Source organism: Danio aesculapii, chromosome 1, assembly GCF_903798145.1.
Source record: "Danio aesculapii chromosome 1, fDanAes4.1, whole genome shotgun sequence".
NCBI lineage: Eukaryota > Metazoa > Chordata > Actinopteri > Cypriniformes > Danionidae > Danio > Danio aesculapii.
Genome location: NC_079435.1, coordinates 6,133,325 through 6,156,233, shown reverse-complemented (window position 1 = coordinate 6,156,233; position 22,909 = coordinate 6,133,325). Strand labels below are relative to the sequence as shown.

Genomic DNA, 22,909 nt, shown 5'->3' with positions numbered 1-22,909 from the left:
ATTCGTGATAATTGTAACCTTCTGTAGTTGCTAAATATATTTACATAACAAAAATCTCTGAATTGATTTATACAGAAGTGTCGAATTCATGTTCTGTATTTAAGTATTTTATAAGCAATTGTAATTAAACTACCCAGAAAAGAATAAGTAATCCCTTACTTAACTTTTTTAGCAGAAAAGTAATTTAATGACAGTAACTAATAACAACCAACACTCGTCATCAAGCTAAACTGTGTCTTACGTGTTGCGAGCCAGGATTGACGCCCCCTGGTGGTCCTCCACCATCACCAGCACTGACACTCTGAACTGAGCCGAGCTGAAGCCGGGCGGCAGGAAGGCAGAATGTTCTGGACTGGTGCCTTTATACACATAGAACTCCTCGCAGTAGAGCTCAGAGCAGCGTACCACTAGTAGACTGTAGACCAGCGGAGACTCAGTCTCATCCAGATCAGTGTAACCTGAAAATAAGACACCAGTCAGAGCTTAGTACACTACAGACTAGGGTTGTCATGATACTGGAATTTGGTACCAATCAATACTGAAATTTCAAAATTGTCCATGTCCTGCTAACATTTGAGCGCTGTTAAACGCATTCTTAAACGGCACTGATTTGCCATTGTGTTCATGTGCTCAACAGAAATGACTGTGATTGGCCGTGTAGGTCATCAGTTCACCAAACTCACCGCTGTTTACAGAGTGCAACCACAGATACAGGGACACTGGAGTGTTTCAAAGTCCCGTCGATCAGCTGGTTTGTTTACAAGCTGACATACGAGTGATCCGCTGATGAATCACGACTTTAAAACGTTGATCAGCGCTTTTAACGTTTAAACGTTTAAGAACGCGCTCAACAGTGCTCAAATGCTATCAGGAAATGGACATTTTTAAAATTCCAGTGTCGATTGGTACTGAATTCCAGTATCATGACAACCCAACTACAGACTAAGTCCTATGAAGCGTTTTTAGATGTGCATTTTGGTTCGATGCGTGATGTAATTTTAACTGAAACATAAATAGAGGGCGGGGCATATAGTAGCCCCTCCCCTTTAAAAAAACAGCCAGTAGTGTTTTGTTTTTCTCACCGCTCCGCCAGCGAGGGTGGTTGAGCTCAAGCGCATCAAATGAAAAGTAAACAAGGAGCATTTTGAAGAGGGTGGGGCATGGCAGATACTAGAGAGCATTTGATTGGTCAGAAGATTTGATTTGAGAAATTGATGATTGATGACAAAAATATTGTTGATCCATTCAAGTAGAAGTGTTTATATCGTCTACATGCAAATTGTCACTGTTTTTGAGCACACTAGCTTATAAATATACTTAAAACTAACATACTGACATCGAAAAAAACTATTAATTTGGTTGAAAATAATGATTTTTATATTACGTTTGCAGATATTTAAAAAACATGCTAATTAAACGTGCATGTGTTACCAAAAAAAACGATGGTATAGTCAGTTATTTTCCTTTGAAGATGTGCGTTCCTTGTCAGAATGTCGGTCTGTGTTTTGACCTCTATAACCAGCCCACTGCCAGTTTAACCAAATATATTTAAGCACCCCGGGATTGCCTTGGTGGAAAACACAGCATATTTCATTTGAGGCTGATTCAATTAATGTGAAAATGCCTCCAGAGGACAGTAGCAGCTTCCAAAATGAGACGTAATATAAGAGAAATGCTAAATAATACAAATATTACGAACGTAAACATTAGCTGAGCAGCTTACAGTGTAAGGCTCAATCAGCAGGCATGTTCCTGTTGATGTACTCAATCTGGCAACCTCCATGTGTGGAGTGGTTGGAGGAGGGGCCGGTGTTCTGTCGATTTGTCCTACCTTGTCAGATTGTCCTACCTCCCATTCAAAAAGTAGGTAGCACATTTTGATGACACAATAAGCTACCCATCAGATTTTGCTACCAGTGTAAATTTTAACGTGGAGTAGTGTGATATGAAGCTGTAATATTGCCTTACTTAATCCCTAACCCCAACCATTAAAATACAGTGTTGGTAGCATAATCTGATGGGTAGAATAAAATGTCAGTAAATGTCGAGTGGAAAAATGTCGAGTGGAAAAAACCCTCTTCAGTATTTTGAATATGTACTGCAATACTCAGTTTAACCACTAGATGTCAATGCTTGTTTTCCAGTCTCACCTGAGCAGTTGAAGTGCACTCTCTCCAGCAGTGTCTGCACCTGAGTTCCACCCCCGTCCGCCCACAGAGAACACGCCCCTCCGTCAGGTGGCAGGTTGGGGTGGAGCTCAATGTAGGCCACGCCCTCTCGGTCCATCCCATCATCGGTGACGTGGAGGCTGAAGATGTAGGATTCTCGGTCCCGCAGGATGCCCTGCCGGAGCACCAGACGCATGCTGTCGCTGCCTGTGGTGGTTGTGTTCAGATCCAGAACCAGCGTCTCGTTACCCCGTGTCATCGCCGTCCACCACTACAACAACAGGCATGTCAGTGGAATGTATAAATATACAATGACTACTTTATGTTACTTAATTTATGCTACTTTAAATATATGATTGTTTATTATTTGTGGTTGAGGTCACTGGTTAATTTTTTCAAAGGAAGAAAGACTGACAACAGAGAAATCCACATGGAAATAGTTGGAGTTTGAGAAGTAGACCATTTTAGTAATATACATTTCTTGGCCAGAATTGTAAGAGTTGTAGGTTTAAGCTCCGAGTCAAAAAGGTCTTCAGGAATGTCATTCAACAACAAAAGAGAGGGGCAGAAAATAAAACGTTTTCCAATTATCTCCTGGATTGCAGAATGAACCCCTCTGCGAAATAGTTGGATGTGAACACAGGACCAAAACACATGTGCCCTTACAAGTTTTGCACTTAAAACAGAGGTCGGAACAGGCTGGGAACGTTTTATGCAGACGAACAGGTGTACAATAAATTCTGTGGAAAAACTTAACATTTTGTTCATGTACTGTATGGAAATTGAGGTACATTCTGGAAAAGTACCATCACAGATCTTGGACCAAGATCTTCAGGACTAAACAGAACTCCCAGATTCCCATAGTGGTTCAAGGAATCATAAACTGAGAAATCAGGCATATAGAACTAATAAGGCATAGCTTTTAGAAATAAGCTCTTTAAAAGAACTTACTGACATTATTTTTATTATTAAATATAAATCAAAATTCAAAAATAAAAGTATAATTAAATATAATATAAATATAATTAAAGTATGTGAATTATTACAAATGTTATTTTACTTTTACATGCATATTAATCATTGAAAATAAAAAAATATTATATTATGTTATATTATTTATATACAAGTGATATAAATGTTAAAAAATATTTATTATATACAGTTGAAGTCAGAAGTATTAGCCCCCCTTAGTGTTTTTTTTTCTTTTTTTAAATATTTCCCAAATTATGTTTAACAGAGCAAGGAAATTTTCACAGTATGTCTGATAATATTTTTTCTTCTGGAGAAAGTCTTGTTTGTTTTATTTCAGCTAGAATAAAAGCAGTTTTTGACGCAGTGGTGCAGTAGGTAGTGCTGTCTCCTCATACCACAAAGGTCGCTAGTTCGAGCCTAGGCTGGGTCAGTTGGCATTTCTGTGTGGAGTTTGCATGTTATCCCTGTGTTGGCGTGGGTTTCCTCCGGGTGCTCCGGTTTCCCCCACAGTCCAAAGACATGTGATATAGGTGAATTGGGTAAGCTAAATTGTCCGTTGTGTGTGTGAGTGAATGAGTGTGTATGGATGTTTCCCAGTGATGAGTTCCAGCTGGAAGGGCATCCACTGCGTAAAAAATATGCTGGATAAGTTAGCGGTTCATTCCGCTGTGGCAACCCAGGATTAATAAAGGGACTAAGCTGAAAAGAAAATGAATGAATGAATAAATAAAAGCAGTTTTTAATTTTTTAAACACCATTTTAATGACAATATTATTAGCCCCTTTAAGCTTTTTTTTTTTCGATAGTCTACAGAACAAATCATAATTATACAATAACTTGCCTAATTACCCTAACCTGCCTAGTTAACCTAATTAACCTAGTTAAGCCTTTAAATGTCACTTTAAGCTGTATAAAAGTGTCTTGAAAAATATCTAGTCTAATATTATTTACTGTCATCATGACAAAGATAAAATAAATCAGTTACTAGAAATTAATTATTAAAATTATTATTTGCAAATGTGTTGACAAAATCTCTCTGTTAAACAGAAAAAATATATTATATATACACATATATACATATAAATATATATATATATATTTATTTATTTATTTATTTGTTTATATAGAATTAACATATGAATTCATTTCTTTTGGTCATTAAAATTATTAAAATACATTAATATTTCCAAACAATATTTTAAAAAAAGTATTTCATATAATAAATGACTACATATAAAATCTATGTATTTTAAAATGTAAAATACTGCATACATTACATAATTATTCAAATTATTATATCATTTTTACATATATTGTATCAATTTACAAATTCATGTATTACATTTTTAATTATTTTAATTAAATGTTGATGTTTAATGAGAAGCTTTCTTTTAATTGAATGTGATTTAATAGAGTACTTTAAATATTAGCTCATGTATCAATAATACTTAAAAATACACAATTTCCTCTATTAATTGTAAATAATTTATATTTTACTGATATTTCTATAATAATTATTAATAAATTCATTCATTCATTCATTTTCCTTCGGGTTAGTCCCTTTATTCATCAGGGGTCGCCACATCGGAATGAACCGCCAACTTATCCAGCATATGTTTTACGCAGCAGATGCCTTTCCAGCTGCAACCCAGTACTGGGAAACACCCACACACACTTATTCACACTCATACACTACAATTTATTTTATTCAAATCACCTATAGCGCATGTGTTTGGACTGTGGAGGAAACTGGAGCACCCGGAGGAAACCCACGCCAACACGGGGAGATCATGCAAACTCCACATAAAAATGCCAACTGGGTCAGCCGGGACTCGAAGCAGCGACCTTCTAGCTGTGAGGCGACAGTGCTAACCACTGATAAACTGCAACTATTTACGCACCATTTAATGTACTATCAAAATAAAGGCTTCCTGTAATGCGCAAAAACACTAGCAGATTTGGGCAGATTCTTCCAGTGACCTTTGATTGACCTCCATCCTCATCAATCCACATCAGCCCTCACCATCTCATCTCACAGCGAGTGTTTGAACCACCAGATAACCAGATTTACCATAATATTTATGATCTCAAACTCAGGGGAATGAGTGTTTGACCACCGGCTCACCAAGCAAATGTCTGTGTGTGTGTCTGTGTGTGTGTGTGTGTGTTTAATGAGGTCTGGCACGTCGTTAGTGTTTAATGCAGTGGAACACATCGCATCATAATGATGACATCATCCCGAACGCCCACTCAGGTTTCCCTCCCTCTGCTTCCCATAAGCATAACATCACTCCAGTCTCAGTCTAAACATTAGGAGAACGCCGCTCGGAAACAAAATCAAGAGGAATGTCGATGAAAAAAAAAACACAAGTGTCTCTCTGATGACACCATGCTGATAGCTCTCCATGTACAGCTCTCTTCTATAAATGATGATGGCATGTTTCCTCTAAGAAATAAGGCACGGGTGACTCACAAAACCCAATTATGTCATTCCCAGCGTTCAGATTCTATGAGGACTGCGTTATTGCTGCAGACAAAGTATATCAGGCTTTCCATGCTTTCTGAAAAGCTCAGAGACGCAAATTAAAATTTTATGCCACTCACAAGCCAAAACGCTAATGGACATGGACTAGACAAGCACGATTCTCATTTCAGGATGCCCTTTCAAAGCTGAAGCTACAGGAAATGTCACTGTTTCACTGCTTTTCTGACAATATATCCTGATTTATGCTGACACCATTAATATGTATGTATTTCACTGTTTCATCGACGACAAAAATGATATCTCAATATTTTTGGGTAAATGTGTGTGCAATTAATCGCACAGATATTATTGAAAAATCAGACAAGATATAGATTGTGCACTGATTCTATTCATTTTCAAAATGTATCCCTATTATCTCTTGAATCGATTGTGGGCTTAAGTTTGAACAGCTGATGGTGCTATAAGCTAGATTTATATAGCAGACATGGCCCTAGGCTAGTGTTTAAACAGCAGACAGCGCTCTAGGTTAGTTTTGAACAGCAAATGTCGCTCTAGGCTAGTTTTGAACAGCAGATGGTGGTCTAGGCTAGTTTTGAACCGTAGGTAGCATTCTAAGCTAGTTTTGAATAGGTAATGGCGCTTTACACTAGTTATGAACAGCAGATGGCGCTCTAGGCTAATTTTGAACAGCGAATGGTGCACTAAGCTAGTTTTTAAAAAGCAGATGGCGCTCTATGCTAGTTTTGAACAGCAGATGGGGCTCTAGGCTAGTTTTGAATAGGTGATGGCACTCTAGGATAGGTTTTAAACAGCAGATGGTGCTCTAAGCTAGTTTTGAACAGAAGATGGTGGTCTAGGCTAATTTTGAACAGTAGATGGTGGTCCAGGCTAGCTTTTAAACAGCAGTGGGCGCTCTAGATTAGTTTTGAACAGCAGATAGCAATCTAGGTCAGTTTTGAACAGGTGCTCTAGGCTAGTTTTGAACAGCAAATGGCCCTCTAGGCTAGTTTTGAACAGCAGATGGTGCTCTAGGCTAGTTTCGAACAGCAGAGGATGTTCTAGGCTAGATTCAAACAGCAAAGGATGCTCTAGGCTAGTTTTGAGCAAGCGCTCTAGGCTAGATTTGAACAGCAGATGGCGCTCTAGGTTAGTTTTGAACAGGTGCTTTAGGCTAGTTTTGAACAGTAGATGGCGCTCTAGGCGAGTTTTGAACAGTAGGCGGTGCCCTAGGCTAGTTTTGAACAGCAGACGGTGCTCTAGGCTAGTTTTGAACAGCAGAGGATGTTCTAGGCTAGATTCAAACAGCAAAGGATGCTCTAGGCTAGTTTTGAGCAGGCGCTCTAGGCTAGATTTGAACAGCAGATGGCGCTCTATGTTAGTTTTGAACAGCAGATGGCGCTCTATGTTAGTTTTGAACAGCAGATGGTGCTCTAGGCTAGTTTTGAACAGTAGATGGTGCTTCAGGTTGGTAATGAACAGGTGCTCTAGGCTAGTTTTGAACAGCAAATGGCCCTCTAGGCTAGTTTTGAACAGCAGATGGTGCTCTAGGCTAGTTTCGAACAGCAGAGGATGTTCTAGGCTAGATTCAAACAGCAAAGGATGCTCTAGGCTAGTTTTGAGCAAGCGTTCTAGGCTAGATTTGAACAGCAGATGGCGCTCTAGGTTAGTTTTGAACAGCAGATGGTGCTCTAGGCTAATTTTGAACAGTAGATGGCGCTCTAGGCTAGTTTTGAACAGCAGATGGTGTTCTAGGCTAGTTTTGAACAGTAGACGGTGCCCTAGGCTAGTTTTGAACAGCAGACGGTGCTCTAGGCTAGTTTTGAACAGCAGAGGATGTTCTAGGCTAGATTCAAACAGCAAAGGATGCTCTAGGCTAGTTTTGAGCAGGCGCTCTAGGCTAGATTTGAACAGCAGATGGCGCTCTATGTTAGTTTTGAACAGCAGATGGTGCTCTAGGCTAGTTTTGAACAGTAGATGGTGCTTCAGGTTGGTAATGAACAGGTGCTCTAGGCTAGTTTTGAACAGCATATGATGCTCTAGGCTTGTTTTGAACAGTAGATGGCGCTCTAGGCTAGTTTTTAAACAGCAGATGATGCTCTAGGCTAGTTTTAAACAGCAGATGGTGCTCTAGGCTAGTTTTAAACAGCAGAGGATGTTCTAGGCTAGATTCAAACAGCAAAGGATGCTCTAGGCTAGTTTTGAACAGGCGCTCTAGGCTAGTTTTGAACAGCATATGAGTGGTAAACTAGAACATTTTCATAAAGCTATCAGATTGGCTGACACCCTCATTGGTGCTTAAAATTGATTTCTGTGAACAAAGGACAATATATATTTCAGTTAAATTGTTCTGGATATGTACACAACATCATTACAGACATAAATAAACCTTTAAATCAATAAACAAAACCCAGAGAGATGATGTCAAACTTAAAGTACTTAATGTTTTTTGACTTTGGATGTAAACCTGTTGTAGGAGCCTCTAAAACAAAAATATGAATCTATAAAGGATGTTAAGTGTTGTTCTCACCCCTCTGTGCGAGCTGTGGCAGTTGTTGCAGTGGCCGGCCAAATAAACGTAGGAACTCTGACTGATTTCATAGCGAGACTGAGCTTTACATGACACACACTTCAAAGAAACCATCGGGATACGACCGCTCTGCACACACACCTGTGAGAAGAAGCAAATTAATTCAATGATATTTTCTGTTTGACAGCGCAAGATTTTAAACTTTCCTCGTTTGTTTAATTGACTCATATTTACACAACACTGGTGTCTGATCTCCCTGAGCTGATCTCACACACACCAACCATGAATTTTGTTTGACTACTGAGAAATAAAAGGATTGCGTTGATTGAGTTCGTGACATGCTACCCTTTTAATCAGGATTCCCAAAGCAATCAGACCTTTAAAGTCAAATCTCATGAAATATTCCCTTTAACGTTCATCATGTCAAAGCACTCAGGGCCTACTCAGAGTCCAGTGAGTATAAGGAAATATAACTGTGGACATAGATTAGAGACCACTCGAAGTTGGAAATATGAATTATTGTTTTATGTTTGAGTAAAACTAAATTTCAGTTTTGTTCTGCAAACTACAGATGATATTTCTTCCAAATGTAAAATATATATTATATTATCCGGCCACTTTATTAGGTACACCTTACTAGTACCGGTTAGATCCCCTTTTGCCTTCAGAACTGCCTTAATCCACCGTGGCATAGATTCAACAAGGTACTGGAAATATTCCCCAGAGATTTCGGTCTACATTGACACAAAAGCATCACGCAGTTGCTGTAGATTTGTCGGCTGCACATCCACGATGCAAATCTCCCGTTCCACAACATCCCAAAGGTGCTCTATTGGATTCAGTTCTGGTGACTGTGGAGGCCATTTGAGTACAGTGAACTCATTGTCATGTTCAAGAAACCAGTCTGAGATGATTCGCACTTTATGACATGGTGCATTATCAGCCTGAACTGTTGATACAAGGCAGGATGGATCCATGCTTTCATGGTGTTGATGCTAAATTCTGACCCGACCACCAAATGTCGCAGCAGAAATCAAGACTCATCAGACCAGGCAACGTTTTTCAAATCTTCTGTTGTCCAATTTTGGTGAGCCTGTGTAAATTGTAGTTTCCTGTTCTTAGTTGACAGGAGTGGGACCCGGTGTGGTCTTCTGTTGCTGTAGCCCATCCGTCTCAAGGTTGGACGTGTTCAGAGATGCTCTTCTGCAGACCTCGGTTGTAGCGAGTGCTTATTTGAGTTACTGTTGCCTTTCTATCAGCTGGAACCAGTCTGGCCATTCTCCTCTGACCTCTGGCATCAACAAGGCATTTGCGTCCACAGAACTGGATATTTTCTCTATTTGGGACCATTCTCTGTAAACCCTAAAGATGGTTGTGCGTGCAAATTCCAGTAGATCAGCAGTTTCTGAAATACTCTGACCAGCCCGTCTGGCACTAACAAGCATGCCATGTTCAAAGTCCCTTAAATCACATTTCTTCCCCATTCTGGTGCTCGCTTTGAACAGCAGCAGATCGTCTTGACCATGTCTACATGCCTAAATGCATTGAGTTGCTGCCATGTGATTGGCTGATTAAAAATTTGCCTTAACGAGCAGTTAATTAAGTGTACCTAATAAAGTGGCCGGTTAGTGTTTTTATATATATATGTGTGTGTGTTTTTACATATATACATATTTTTTACATATTTTTAAATATTTGTCTATTTATTCAATTTTAAAGAAATGTTATCAGATTTTTATATAATAAACATACCAAAATGTTTTAAGGATTTAAAAAAAACTCCATAGCTTCATATAGAACATATTTACAATGAAACTCCTATATTAAGCTACCAGATGTAGCTAAAAATGCAAAGGTCAGAAGGTAAAAAGCAAGATTATATTCTAAATTATGCAAAAACGCCTTTTTACCTGTTCAAGTCAGTTAATTACAGCTAAACAGAGAGCACGCTGAATAAGAATGAGTAGTTTAGAATACTGATAGTGATTCATTTGAGCACAGCAGAACGACAGCGAGAATTCACTAACAATGAATAATGAATGCTCATAACTTTCTTTCATTTGTATGCTCTTAATTGTTTTAGCTCACGCTTCACTATTTAAGGTATGCATATTAGGCGAAAAGCACGAAAACACTATTTGCATGTCACAGTTTAGAGAAGCAAGGTGGTGGAGGATGTGCTTTTGATGATTCACTATGCTCATAATCACTGGAAAGCCAAATTCAGTTTCCCGCCAGCTTTCCATGGGGCTGCAACAGCACAATCCTAACTGCAGCATTCAAAACACAAGAGTTTTTATATGTAAATGATAGGTGTTTCATAATTTGCATAGAAAATAGGAGCATTTGCACTGAAAAGAATAACAACAACTACATTTAAATATGATTCAGAAACCCTCAACAACTATTGTGGGTGGTTTCCGAATACACAAAGATATTTAGTGCACAATAAAGTTATATTTTAATTTAAATTGAGTGATGTGGAAAATAATGACAGTTCAACGTGCAGAGAATCATCCCTTTATATAAATACACCTACCAGCAAATGATCTGGAATGGTTTAAATGCTAATACAAACACATCAGGTGTGGAAAAAAGGGCATTATGTACCGTTTGGGTGGTGGATTCGGGGGTCATGCCATCTTTGCTGACAGTCAGGCGGAAAGTATATTCAACGTCCACCTCCAGTTCAGAACCAGAAATTCCCAGAACCGGGTCCACTCGGACCCAAGCCAAAATGCAAAGTGGAGCAGTGATCCGGACCCTATGGGAAGGCACGAAAACACAGTTTAAGCAGAACACAGCAGATGGTAATAAATGGGCTCACGTATTTACCACAAGACAACATAACCATCTGCCACCTGCTCAACAACAACAAAACAACATGTTTTATCACTATATATGTGCCATATAATGAAATTCACAGCTGAAAAATAAGCGTTCAGTACATTAAAAGAATACAAAATTCTGGGTATATGCATTACATAATTATTTGACACCCCTAAAGAGGTGTATAGCATATTTAACTGTCTCTTTTATTAGTTTAATGTGTATATTGTGAAATTTGATGCGTATGTTTGTAATGAGGCAATAGACCCATGTAGACTGCTGAATATAAGTGTTTAATTTGCATTCATGCATCGTGTCATATCACTCCGCTCTTGCTGTCACACTTTTCTGGAGATGCTAATAAACTTAAACACATCTACTCACGTGGAGGCTGATTTTCATATACATTAAACATATAAAACGTTAATAAATCTTTGTCGATCCCTATTGTCGAGAATAATTATAATTTTTTTTACATATATTTTAACCACAACACAACTAATAAGCAAATTTATATTTGATTTAAAGTTTATATACACATTTAAATAAATTATTTATATAGTTTGCTTATTTACATATATATTTATATTTTATTCTAGCTGAAATAAAACAAATAAGACTTTCTCCAAGAGGAAACAAATTATAGGAAATACTGTGATAATGTCCTTGCTCTGTTCTCTATTTGAAAAAGAAAATTCACAGGAGGGTGAATAATTTTGTCAAATAATTTTGACTTCAACTGTATGTACAGTGGGGAAAATAAATATTGAACACGTCACCATTTTTCTCAGAAAACATATTTCTAAAGATGCTGTTGACTTAAATTTTTCACTGGATGTTGGAAACAACCAAATAAATCTATAAATGCAAAGAAAACAAATCTAATTAATTTACTTATGAAGTTATGCATAATAAAAAGAAAAGAAGTATTGACCACACAAAGAACGGGAGGTGTAGAAAGGCAGTGAAAGCCCAGACAGCAGCTGAAATCTCTCAGTAGTTCTTCAGCAACCCTCTGCCCTTCCTCAGTGCAAATGAATATTAGCTGCTTCAGTTCAACATCTACATTACCAGTGGGATGAAGACGTATCCAGGGTGGACATTTAAGCAAGACAATGATCCAAAACACAGACAAGGAAACTCTCAAATGCTTTCAGAGAAAGAAAATCAAGTTGTAGAATGGCCCAGCCAATCACCTGAGCTGAATCCAATATAAAATACAAGGCGTCTTTAACCTGCCATCACCAAAAAAGTCTTTTGTATAAAGTATTAAATACGTTTCAGTAGTGAAAGTGTGAAAGCTACTTAATTTTGATAGCCATTCCAAATAAGGTCAAAACTGATCTTTTCATAAGGGATATTTCCTGTGCCAATAAATGAGCATGTAAAACCTTTCCTGGTAAATTTTTTGCACTAACCTAAGCCACATACCTACTATGTATATGTATATATATCGGAGATTACTATGCTGAATAAATGCACTCTATGGCACCTTGGAACCTAGATGTTTTTTTTTTTTGGTTTAAAAAAAATGCTCTTGCTCTTATTTTAAAATAAACAACACTTAAGATTTACACGGCAATGCAATGGCATTCATACATTTTTAATATGACGTGAGTGCTATTTTAAGGCCATACTCCATTTTACCTGATATAATATTCCTCTGAATTGCTGTCAGTGATGGAACGTTTTAATAAAAGGCAGGAATTTCTGCTCTCCTCCGGCAGTGATTCTGATAGGCCGGGAGAACTCTGAGGAATGCTGAGCTTATCCGCTGCTAGCTATGTAACTGATCTCAAGTATACACCACCCAAACATCCACTTATGTGGCTCATACTTGACATATTTCATCTTTCAGGGTTGCTCTGAGCGTTTTCAAGCCTCTGATACTAGACGCCGCTCACATACTCAATATCACACATTCACATCTCTGGTAAGAGTTTTGTGAATCAAACCCTCAAGCATGGATACAAGACAAGTGAACATAGCATTTGATCACTTGTTTTACTGACAAACACTCAAACTGTTCAGCCGTAAAACTCAATTTTATCCATTTAAACATTTATGGGGGGAAAACTCTCAATTTATTTGGAGATTGTTTGGCTTAATAAGTCATTTGAGCTTTAAATGAACAGTCATCAACAACTTAAGCCTTTTTTCCATATTAAAAATGTAAGCATCCTAAGCAGCCAAATTTTTATTAAACCTACTGGTCTTTCACAGCCTAAATTGGAAGGAAGCTTAGATGCATTTAAACCTGTTGTAGGGGACTCCAGAACATTATTAGGACACTTTAAAATACTATATGACCTGCTGTTTAACACATGAACCACCTAATCAAGTTCTTTAGGATCTCTTGAAACTTCCAGGCAGGAAAGTGACCTTCGGAAAAAGCAGGATTGTCCTACATCTATTCATATCAACAGCGAGAAAAAAGAAAACTGTTAATTTTTAGATATTTTTTGACATATAAGTAATGATTACCTTTGAGGTGCTCACACATTCCCAGTGGTAGCTGAGTAGTGACTGGTTCTCCGGGTCCAGATTGGGATCATAGGATTGCTCTGCACTTAGATGCAAATCGTGAGTTTTAGACCACACACGGTAGGTGCCACCTTCAATGATGGGCACTAACTTTTTAGACATGACCGAAAGTTGAAGACATGCTGCCTTCCGCAGTGGCACCCCTTCGTAGGACAGAGAAAAAACTAGAGTGTAGTTCCCAGCGGGAATCGTAATCTTGGGCACTGAAAGTTGGAGCCTTCGAACATTGACTTCTGCAGGGAGATGGACCTTAGATGGTGGTGGACCTTTCTTGTCATCATCCTGACAGCGAGGGGAGGTGAGGATCTCCCAGAGGTACTCTACACCATAGAGGACACAACCTTTTAGATTCACATTGGCTTCAACCAAAGTTGGTTGATGCCGCCAGATGGAAAGTCGTGGAGCTTGAATGATCTGCACCTCTGGTTCATCGCACTTTAGGACTAAGATGTTGACCTCAATTTGTGCTGTAACCCAGCTCACCAGGTTACTGACATTGACTCGCACTACATAGTGTCCAGGAATCAAGTAGACATGATTGTGGAAAGGTGCAGTGGTGATAGTGCCAGAAGTACCATCCCCAAAGTCCCACTGATATGTAGCTGGAGTTGAAGCAGGGGTAATGCCCACATGGAAGATAACAGTCTTGTTTACAAAAGTGTCACTTGGTTGAGCATCCAACAATGCTGATCTGATAATGCTCTGAACTCGTATAACCTTAGTTACATTTAAACCATTCAGAGAATTGAACGCTCTCAAGAATATAGTCAGATTGCCTGGCTGCTCTGGGGCATATGTCACAGACTTGCCAACCCGAGAAATCTTGACACCATGATGAAGGTCAAAGGTCCACAGGATAGTCAGCGGCTCACGTGTTGGTGTGGATGCTACGTAAGACCTAGGAACTCCCACAGGTATAGCAGCATCACAACAGTCCAATATAGTCAGCTTGGTCACAGGCTCCATCACTTCAATGTGAAGCGTCCTTCGTTCTGAACTCACTTGGTTGTGGGCAGTAAGGTTGACATAGTATTTGGCCACACTGGTGAACTGGTGGATGTATGTTTGGTTGTTTAGTACGACAGTTGCATCTCCACTAATGCTCAGGATGAAATTGACAGATGTTCCAGATGAGACCGAGATGGTAAACTCAACGTTTTCACCAACGGCAGCAATTTGTTTGCTTGCCTTGAGTTCCAGGCCCTGAATGCGATCTTGAACTGTAAAATCACGCAAGTACAGTTCTCTGCTGACGTCATTAGTGGCATTCAAAGCTACAGTGAAAATTCCTGGAGTGTGAAAAATGTATGAGGTGGCACGTTGGTTGGATTTCGTGCTGTCTGGCAATAGCCACATCCATGAAATGTTGGTCCCCATTTGAGTGTCTCCACGCATAGAAACATTGTCTCCAGACGCTACAAAATTCTCTGTAACATTTTTTGCGATGAAAGTCAGTCCCGAGATTGGTTCTTGAATGCTGATCCATTTTGAAACCACTTCAGAGTTGACTTTATTGGAAACTTCAACTTTAACCAGCTTCAAACCGGCACTTCTGAATCGATGCAAGATGGAGGGCATGTCAGACTCCAACAGATCACCATCTGCCCACCATTTATAATGGAGGTTGGTCCCAGAATTTACAGATACTGTCATATTTGTCACGGCGTTTACAGCAGCAGGGTTTGGTAAAGACTCAAGCACCAAATCCTGCACAGGATCTAGAAACTCAACTGTTTTGTTCACAGACAGCTGGCCAAGCAGGTTGGTTGCCTTAAGAATGAGCTCACAAGGACCTGGAGTGGAAAAATTGAGCTCTACGGTCTTGCCTGTGAGGTTGTTGTCATGGTTCTCATGCTCTCTCAGAAGGTTCCATGTGAAGGTCATGTTGGTGCCTTCTTTTAATGAGGCTTGTAATTGAAGGACACGATTGGTCGGAAAACAGCATCCTTCAATAAGTTCATCGGCCACTATCTGCAAGCCTTCCAACTCACGCTGCACAAAGATGAAAATGCTGGACTGAGCCATGCTGATAGCATTCTCTGCGGAAACAATGACATTGAAGGTGCCGACAGATAGAAATGTGTAGAACATGGTGCTAGTGCCTTGGATGGACTTGCACCGGTCACAAAGAATCCAAGAATATCGTACATCATCTCCTTGGTCTAGATGTGCCTCAAATGTCACAGAAGCGTTTAACGGGACATTGACGAAGCTGGCATTTATAGACAGTCTTGTGATCGGTGCCAGGACCACAACAAGAGTCTTATTTCTGGTCTGGCTTACTTCATTCTTCCCTATGACACTGATGTTGAACCTGCCAGAAGAATTGTAAGAATGTGACACAATTTTCCCAATACGTTGAATCCCATCTCCAAAGTCCCAAATGTAGACAGCATCCATTGAATCTGAGGATGCTTTGAAATCGTACTCTTGGTGTAAAGACAGATTGTTTGCTTTGCCTCCATTATGACTGATTAACAAAGCCCAACTGATTGCTGTATCTCAATGGAAACTGAGTCATTGATAGACGAGATGTTGTTCTGTACAGTAACTGTTACTTGGTATTCCCCAGCACTGTTAAAGGTATAAGTCATCTCCTTACCACCTCGAATTGGACCTCTCAAGTTAACAATCCCAAAGTCCCACAAGTATGTGTAATTGAATTCAGGAACTGCAGCTACTGTAAATTTACTCTCCTCACCAAGTTTGACATGTGTCCTCAAAGAGGTCACGGACACTACTGTAACTTTAGGTTGGACGCAGATCCTTCTGTAAAAATGGGCCTTGTTGGCATCACTTGACACAAGAAGTGACAGATTGTAATCCCCACTATTAACATATGAGTGCGTTATCAGCGGTGTCCCATACTGAGTCTCATTGGGGCTTCCGTCCCCAAAACTCCACACATACTGATGTCCTGAAGCATTCCCAGACACAAACACATGGAAGCTGACTATTTTGTTTTCTTCAATGCACCCGGGAGGCTCTAGCGATAACACTTGTAGCACAAACACCTCAACGGGTATGGTTAGCCACTGAGAGCTCACTGCGTTCTCTGCGGTGACATTGACGGTGTAGTTTCCATCCTCCCCTATACTTGTATTTAATCTGGGGTTCAACACTCTTGTGCACCTTCCATCACCCATGTCGAAGCTCCAAGTTACATTATTGCCAGCTTCCAGACTAGCTCTGACAACAGTAGGTGTGTTGTGTTCTGTGGGAGCAGAGGATATCACTTCTAAGCCTTTAATATCTTCATAGACGATAACGTTAGCGCATGTGTCTGTCGAGCTAATGGTGTTGTTCACATTCACACAGATGTTGTAGATACCACTGTGAGTGTATGCGTGAGGAACCCTGCGTTCACGACCCTGCTGTATACTCGAATTGTCCCCAAAATTCCAGGTGTATATGATGCCGTATGGAGAAGGAAGAGGGTGGGCCTCAAAGTCAGCTGGTTTTTCGGCACGCAGGAGTGGTGGGTCAGCCTCGATTTGCACAGTCGTCAGTATGCTGAAAACGTATACATCAACTTTGCATGTCTTGTTCTCATAGCGGTTGGACGTGGACAACAGTAGTGTGTACTCCCCTGCAAAAAAAGGTAGAACAAAGGTAGAACAAATTTTAAATTAATTTTATTAGATTTTATTGAATAAATATAAATCTAAAATAAAAAATGGAAATACAATATAACTAGAGATGCTGCCATACTAAGGTTGTCAAAAGTATCGACTTCGGTTCCAATCGTTACTTTTCCAGAAACATTCGCGAGCTGTTCTACAGATATGACTGTGATTGGCTCTGAAGGTATCTCAAACTCGGCCCTGGAGGTCCGGTGTCTTGCAGACTTTAGCTCCAACTTGCTTCAACACACCTGCAAGGAAGTTTCTAGAAAGCCTAGTATAATCTTGATTGGCCAGCCCAGGTGTGTCTGATTGGGGTTTCTGCAGGATACTGGACCTCCAGAACCGAGTTTGAGAACCCCTGTCTTATAGTATAAGACTCAAATATTAGCTGGAAATGAATGATTTGTACAGGGACATTTTTTATTATTTTTGAGGCAGCTTTTCTTAAAACCATTATATACTTCTATTCTTGTGTTCTGTTGTGAAAATACACCAGATTCAAGTACCTTTTTCCCTTTTTTGATCTCAAGAGCCACTGAACTCTTATTTAGTTTTTATTAAAACTACTTACAACTAGCAAACAAATAAAATAAAAAAATACAACAAATGAGAACATTGTGAATTTTTTTACATTTGCATCATTAATTTTTTTACCTGGCTGTGCATAAATGTATTCCACATGGTCACGAATCTCCACCATGTTAGTAGAGAGGTTACCATCATACGGTGACTTAAACTGATGAGTACGGTTTCCTCCGTCTCCAAACCACCACCTGCAAAACATAACAAAAAAAACAATAAAACATTAAACGCTTTAGCCCAGTGGTTAGTGCGCCGACATATGGTGCGGCAGCACTCCGGGTGTCCCGAGTGCTAATACCTGCATGTAAACCTTCCTACCCCCCACTCTCTCCCACTTCACTTCCTGTCAACCTATTGCCCTGTCAAATAAGGGCAAAATGCCAAAAAGAAATCCTTTTTATGTATATGTATATATATATATATATATATATATATATATATACATGTGATTTTTTATTTCAATATATAAGGTTAACTTTAAATTCTTCCTTGGAGATTTCACATTCTATCAAAATTTGTTTATGGTGAAGCTTAACATGAAACGAACAACCCATTTTACTGCTTAAGTCACTTAGTTTCTGTGAAATTTGTGTAACCCACCGGTCTACTGCACCCAACCCGGTCTGAACTGGGATAGAACCGATACAAATTCTTTGCATGGGAGTCGGTTGCTCTAACAAGGAGGCTAAAGACCATGGCCTCTAGCATCTGTCGCTAGAGCACCTTTTGAGGTCAGAAGAGTGAGGTTTAACCTGCATAGCACTTCACTACCTGGCCTCCGTTACACTCACTCCCCTAAACCTCACTCCTCACACCACCACCTCATGCACCACCAGTGTGCAGCATCTAACTGGATTATGTGACGGCAGCCATATTGCACCAGACCACACACCACACACCAGCTACTTGGTGAAGAGGAGACAGAGTGATGAAACCAATTTGTTATTTCACGCGGCCGCCCATCTTAAAACATGAAAGCGAGGCTGCGGTGGGAAGAAGGTATAAGATCAGCACTGTAAACATTGCGACAACATGCTGTGGACTACAAACCTCCAGCTGTTGCAGACATTTCAAAATGAAGATTGTGGTGTAAACATCACTTTAATATCATTCAGTTCAGTTTAATTTAAACAATTAAAAGCATATTAGGAATCAAACAACATCACAATCTCTGTAAGAGTAATACGCTTAAGTGTCCTCCTGGGATTCAGTTCATGGCAGCAGGTAAACACTGTGGTGACGCTTCCCTGCTTCAGCCTATGTAACCCAGTGAGTGATGAAACAATCCAGTCCTCTGTAGCACAACCTCGTGTTGTCTGTAATAGTGTTGTCCCGGTACTGAATTCTAAAAACGTCCATTTCCTGCTAAGATTTAAGCACTGTTGTGCAATCTTGACACTGCTGATTTGTCATAGTATTCACCAGTGCTCAACATAAATGACTGTGATTGGCCATGAAAGTCATCAGTCCACCGCTCTTCACCAAGTGCAATCACAGGTACAGAAACACTGGAGCATTTTTAAAGCCGCGAAGATCAGCGGATTGCTTGTCTGTGTTTGCACTCAGTAAACAGCAGTGTAATGCAGTGAACTGATGACCTTCATGGCCAATCACAGTCATTTCTGTTGAGCACTGGTGAATACTATGACAAATCAGTGCTGTTAAAGTGTTAGCGGGAAATTAAAGTTTTTTTTTTTTTATATATTAAATTTCAGTACTGAATTCCACATTGTGACAAGTCTAATACAGTGAAAGAATCAGTTCATTAATTTGAATTTGATAAATGGCATCTAAAATGCGTGTTTGGGAAAGAAACGTTAGCTAACTAGTGCTATTTTCCTTAACTTAGTGAAAATAAAAAGAGATGTCAGACCTCATTTAGCACGGACCTTCGGGGTCACTCAGAAGTTGGTGAAATTTGTGTCACTTTCTCTTCGCAGATAAGATATACAGCCAGGTACACAACGTTCCAGTGTGACTCAGGCGATACTGAGGTTTCTTCCCACCGCAGCCTCGATTTCGCTTTTAAATGGCAGCCGCATTAAATTAGTCTATTATGATTTGGGGACGGTTAGGAGGCCATGATGAGATTTTTGATGACCACAGAAAGTTCGGACCTTGGTTTAACGTTCATCCGAAAGATGGCGGTCACTGAGCAGTATACAGTCCCCATCAATACACTGACCTCAGATTGAGTGCCCCATGCTGGCCCTCACTTACACCACTTCCGGCAGCAACCAAGCTTTCCCATGTGGTCTCCGATGCTTAGCTTCAGTGGGCGACCATGTGAGAGTTACAGAGAGCTACTGCCGGCTACTGAATAGTATCGAAAAAATAACTAATAAGTTATGCGCAGTGGGTTAGCATGTTCACCTCACAGCAAGAAGGTCGCTGGTTTGAGCCTCGGGTGGGTCAGTTGGCACTTCAGTGTGGGGTTTGCTTCTTTCTCCCCGTGTTGGCATGGGTTCCTCCGGGTGCTCCGGTTTCCCCCATAAGTCCAAAGACATGTGGTATAGGTGAATTGGGTAAGCTAAATTGTTTGTATTGTATGTGTGTGAATGAGAGTGTATGGGTGTTTCCCAGTGATGGGTTGCAGCTGGAAGGGCATCCACTGCGTGAAACATATGCTGGATAAGTTGGTGGTTTCATTCCGCTGTGGCGACCCCTGATTAACAAAGGGACTACGCCCAAAAGAAAATGAATGAATGAAATAACTGATAAAACATTATGCACTTGTCATCATGCCAAAAACTAAAGAAATCAGCTATTAGAATTTAGATTTTAAAACTCTTTGCTTACAAATGTGCTGAAAAACCCCCAAAACAATAGTGAGAGAGTTCACTGTGCACATTAAAACCAGGTGCATGCATTTAAGAAAGTTAACTCTGGCTTGGTGTTGGCTTTAAAAGCTGGCAATGAAAAGACAACTTCTGCTGTCTTCTGGGATTTTGCAACAGCAAGGTGGCGGGTCTGTTTTTGAAGATATTTTTAGCCGGAGAGAATAAAGGCACTTTCTTGCAAATCTGTCTGACTCAAGGCCACGGAGGGAGAAGTGGATCTGCTGCTGAATCATTTCCCGCTCCATCTTATCCACACCTGCTCAGCGCAAGAGGAACCCAAAGGAGAATCAAGGTACGCGATTGACTGAACAAACGCTTCACTGAACTCCAGAGACGCCCAGATAAAAGAGCAGGGAAGAAAACCGCCCTGCAGGACTTTGACGATGAATAGAGATATCCATGAAATAAATAAATAAAGCATGCTAGCAGACATCTGCAGTGGCACGCGGCAGGCAACTGGGGGTTTGGAGTGGAAAGTTTGGGAATCTTTCTAAGGGAAAAAATCCTCGTCAGCATTCTGAGTGCAAACCACAAACTGTAAATCTAGAGGAAAGTGCCATTACATGAGAGCAGGACCGGAGTTTGTGTACATTGAAAGCGACTCTCCAAGAAAAAGAGAGAGCATTCGGCAACTCATTTCACTTCCATAATGAGACATTTGAAAGAGTAATGTGGTAATTCGGCGAGGGGGAAAATGCATGATTTTAATCCATCAGGAACTGATTTAGACTGTAATTGCGGGTTTACTTTTAATGCATACCAATGCTGAGGCTTAAATCTATCCAGTCTTATTATTATTATTGTTATTCCTTTGTCCATTTTTAATGGCAATTACAAACCTGAGAAATTCTTGTCACCTATCCAAGTTTAGAACTACAAATATAACCTTGACTTCTAGTGATCATTTGGTATCAGAAGTGGCTTATATGAAGACAAAGGCCTCTAGATTACGCTTATCTTACCAAAATAAAATATGATCATGTCTTGATTTTTTAAAGGTCTGACTTTGCTGAGAGAAAAGTCTCGCTAACAGAAATAAAGTACAGTATAAAATATAAAGTCATGCTGTAGGTGGAAAAAAAAGTTTGTGTTTAGACACAAAAATTGTGTTTGACTCCATCATGAGCTTGGAGGACTGCATCCATACATCTCTGCAATGACTCAATCACTTATTAATAAAGTCATCTGGAATGGCAAAGAAAGCGTTCCTGCAGGACTACCCAGAGTTCACATCAAGAGTCTTTGGCTTCATCTTCAATGCCTCCTCCTCCATCTTAACCCAGACATGCTCAATAATGTTCATGTCTGGTGACTGGGCTGGCCAATCCTGGTGCACATTGACCTTCTTTGCTTTCAAGAGCTTTGATGTGGAGGCTGAAGTATGAGAAGGGGCGCTATCCTGCTATAGAATTTGCCCTCTCCTGTGGTTTGTGATGTAATGGGCTGCACAAATGTCTTAATACCTCAAGCTGTTGATGTTGCCATCCACTCTGCAGATCTCTCACACGCCCCCATACTGAATGTAACCCCAAACCATGATTTTTCCTTCACCAAACTTGACTGATTTTTATGAGAATCTTGGGTCAATATTTGTAATGACTGGGATGCAGTTCAACAGATAATCAACTAGTTCAATGACCAACTAGAAGTCAAGATATTATTTGTTGCTTACACAACTGGGATCGAAGACAAGACTTTCGTCAGATAATGAATACCTACACTATACTATATGGCTCAAATCTATTCAATATTTATTATTACTGAATAATATTATTGCTTTGTCTGTTTTTAATGACGATAACAAACTAAAATTGCTGAATTAACTCCACTACACTATATTATATGGCTCAAATCTATCCAATTTATTATTATTATTATTGCTTTTGTCAATTTTAATGACATAACAAACATTATTTAACTATACTCCACCATACTATATTACTAAATGCCCAAAATTATTAATTCCCCTGGCAAATTCCTGACTTAAATTTCTTTTATTCCCCAGCAAGCTTTTTTTAGACTGGAAAGACACAGACTTCTCCAAAAAGATAATAAGACGATGTTTAAGAGGGAAACAATATTTTTTGGCTTTTATTTATGTCACGATCACCAGCGATCTAGGCCTTGCAGATCGCTGGAAAACCCACACTACAAAACTGCCACTGATATGAACTACAAATCCCATTATGCAACTCACACCCACCAGTTCCCAGTTCTCTCCCTGAGTGCACACACACAGCTAGAAGCTCATTTAGACTGATTACTAGAACTATAAGGACACTCATTCACATACACTATATGCTGAGTCTTGCCATCCTGTAGCATTACATAGTGTT

The 22,909-nt window shown here is 39.7% G+C and overlaps 1 protein-coding gene across 1 annotated transcript in view; it reads right to left on the bottom strand.

The window, feature by feature from the left end:
- LOC130223830 (polycystin-1-like) overlaps positions 1 to 22,909 on the bottom strand; it is a 93,990-nt gene that overhangs the window by 65,043 nt on the left and 6,038 nt on the right. The window contains 8 exon segments of the mRNA XM_056456430.1: positions 242 to 458; positions 2,151 to 2,439; positions 8,153 to 8,293; positions 10,763 to 10,867; positions 10,869 to 10,916; positions 13,466 to 16,008; positions 16,011 to 17,114; positions 17,806 to 17,924. Coding sequence (XP_056312405.1) covers positions 242 to 458; positions 2,151 to 2,439; positions 8,153 to 8,293; positions 10,763 to 10,867; positions 10,869 to 10,916; positions 13,466 to 16,008; positions 16,011 to 17,114; positions 17,806 to 17,924 — 4,566 coding nt within the window.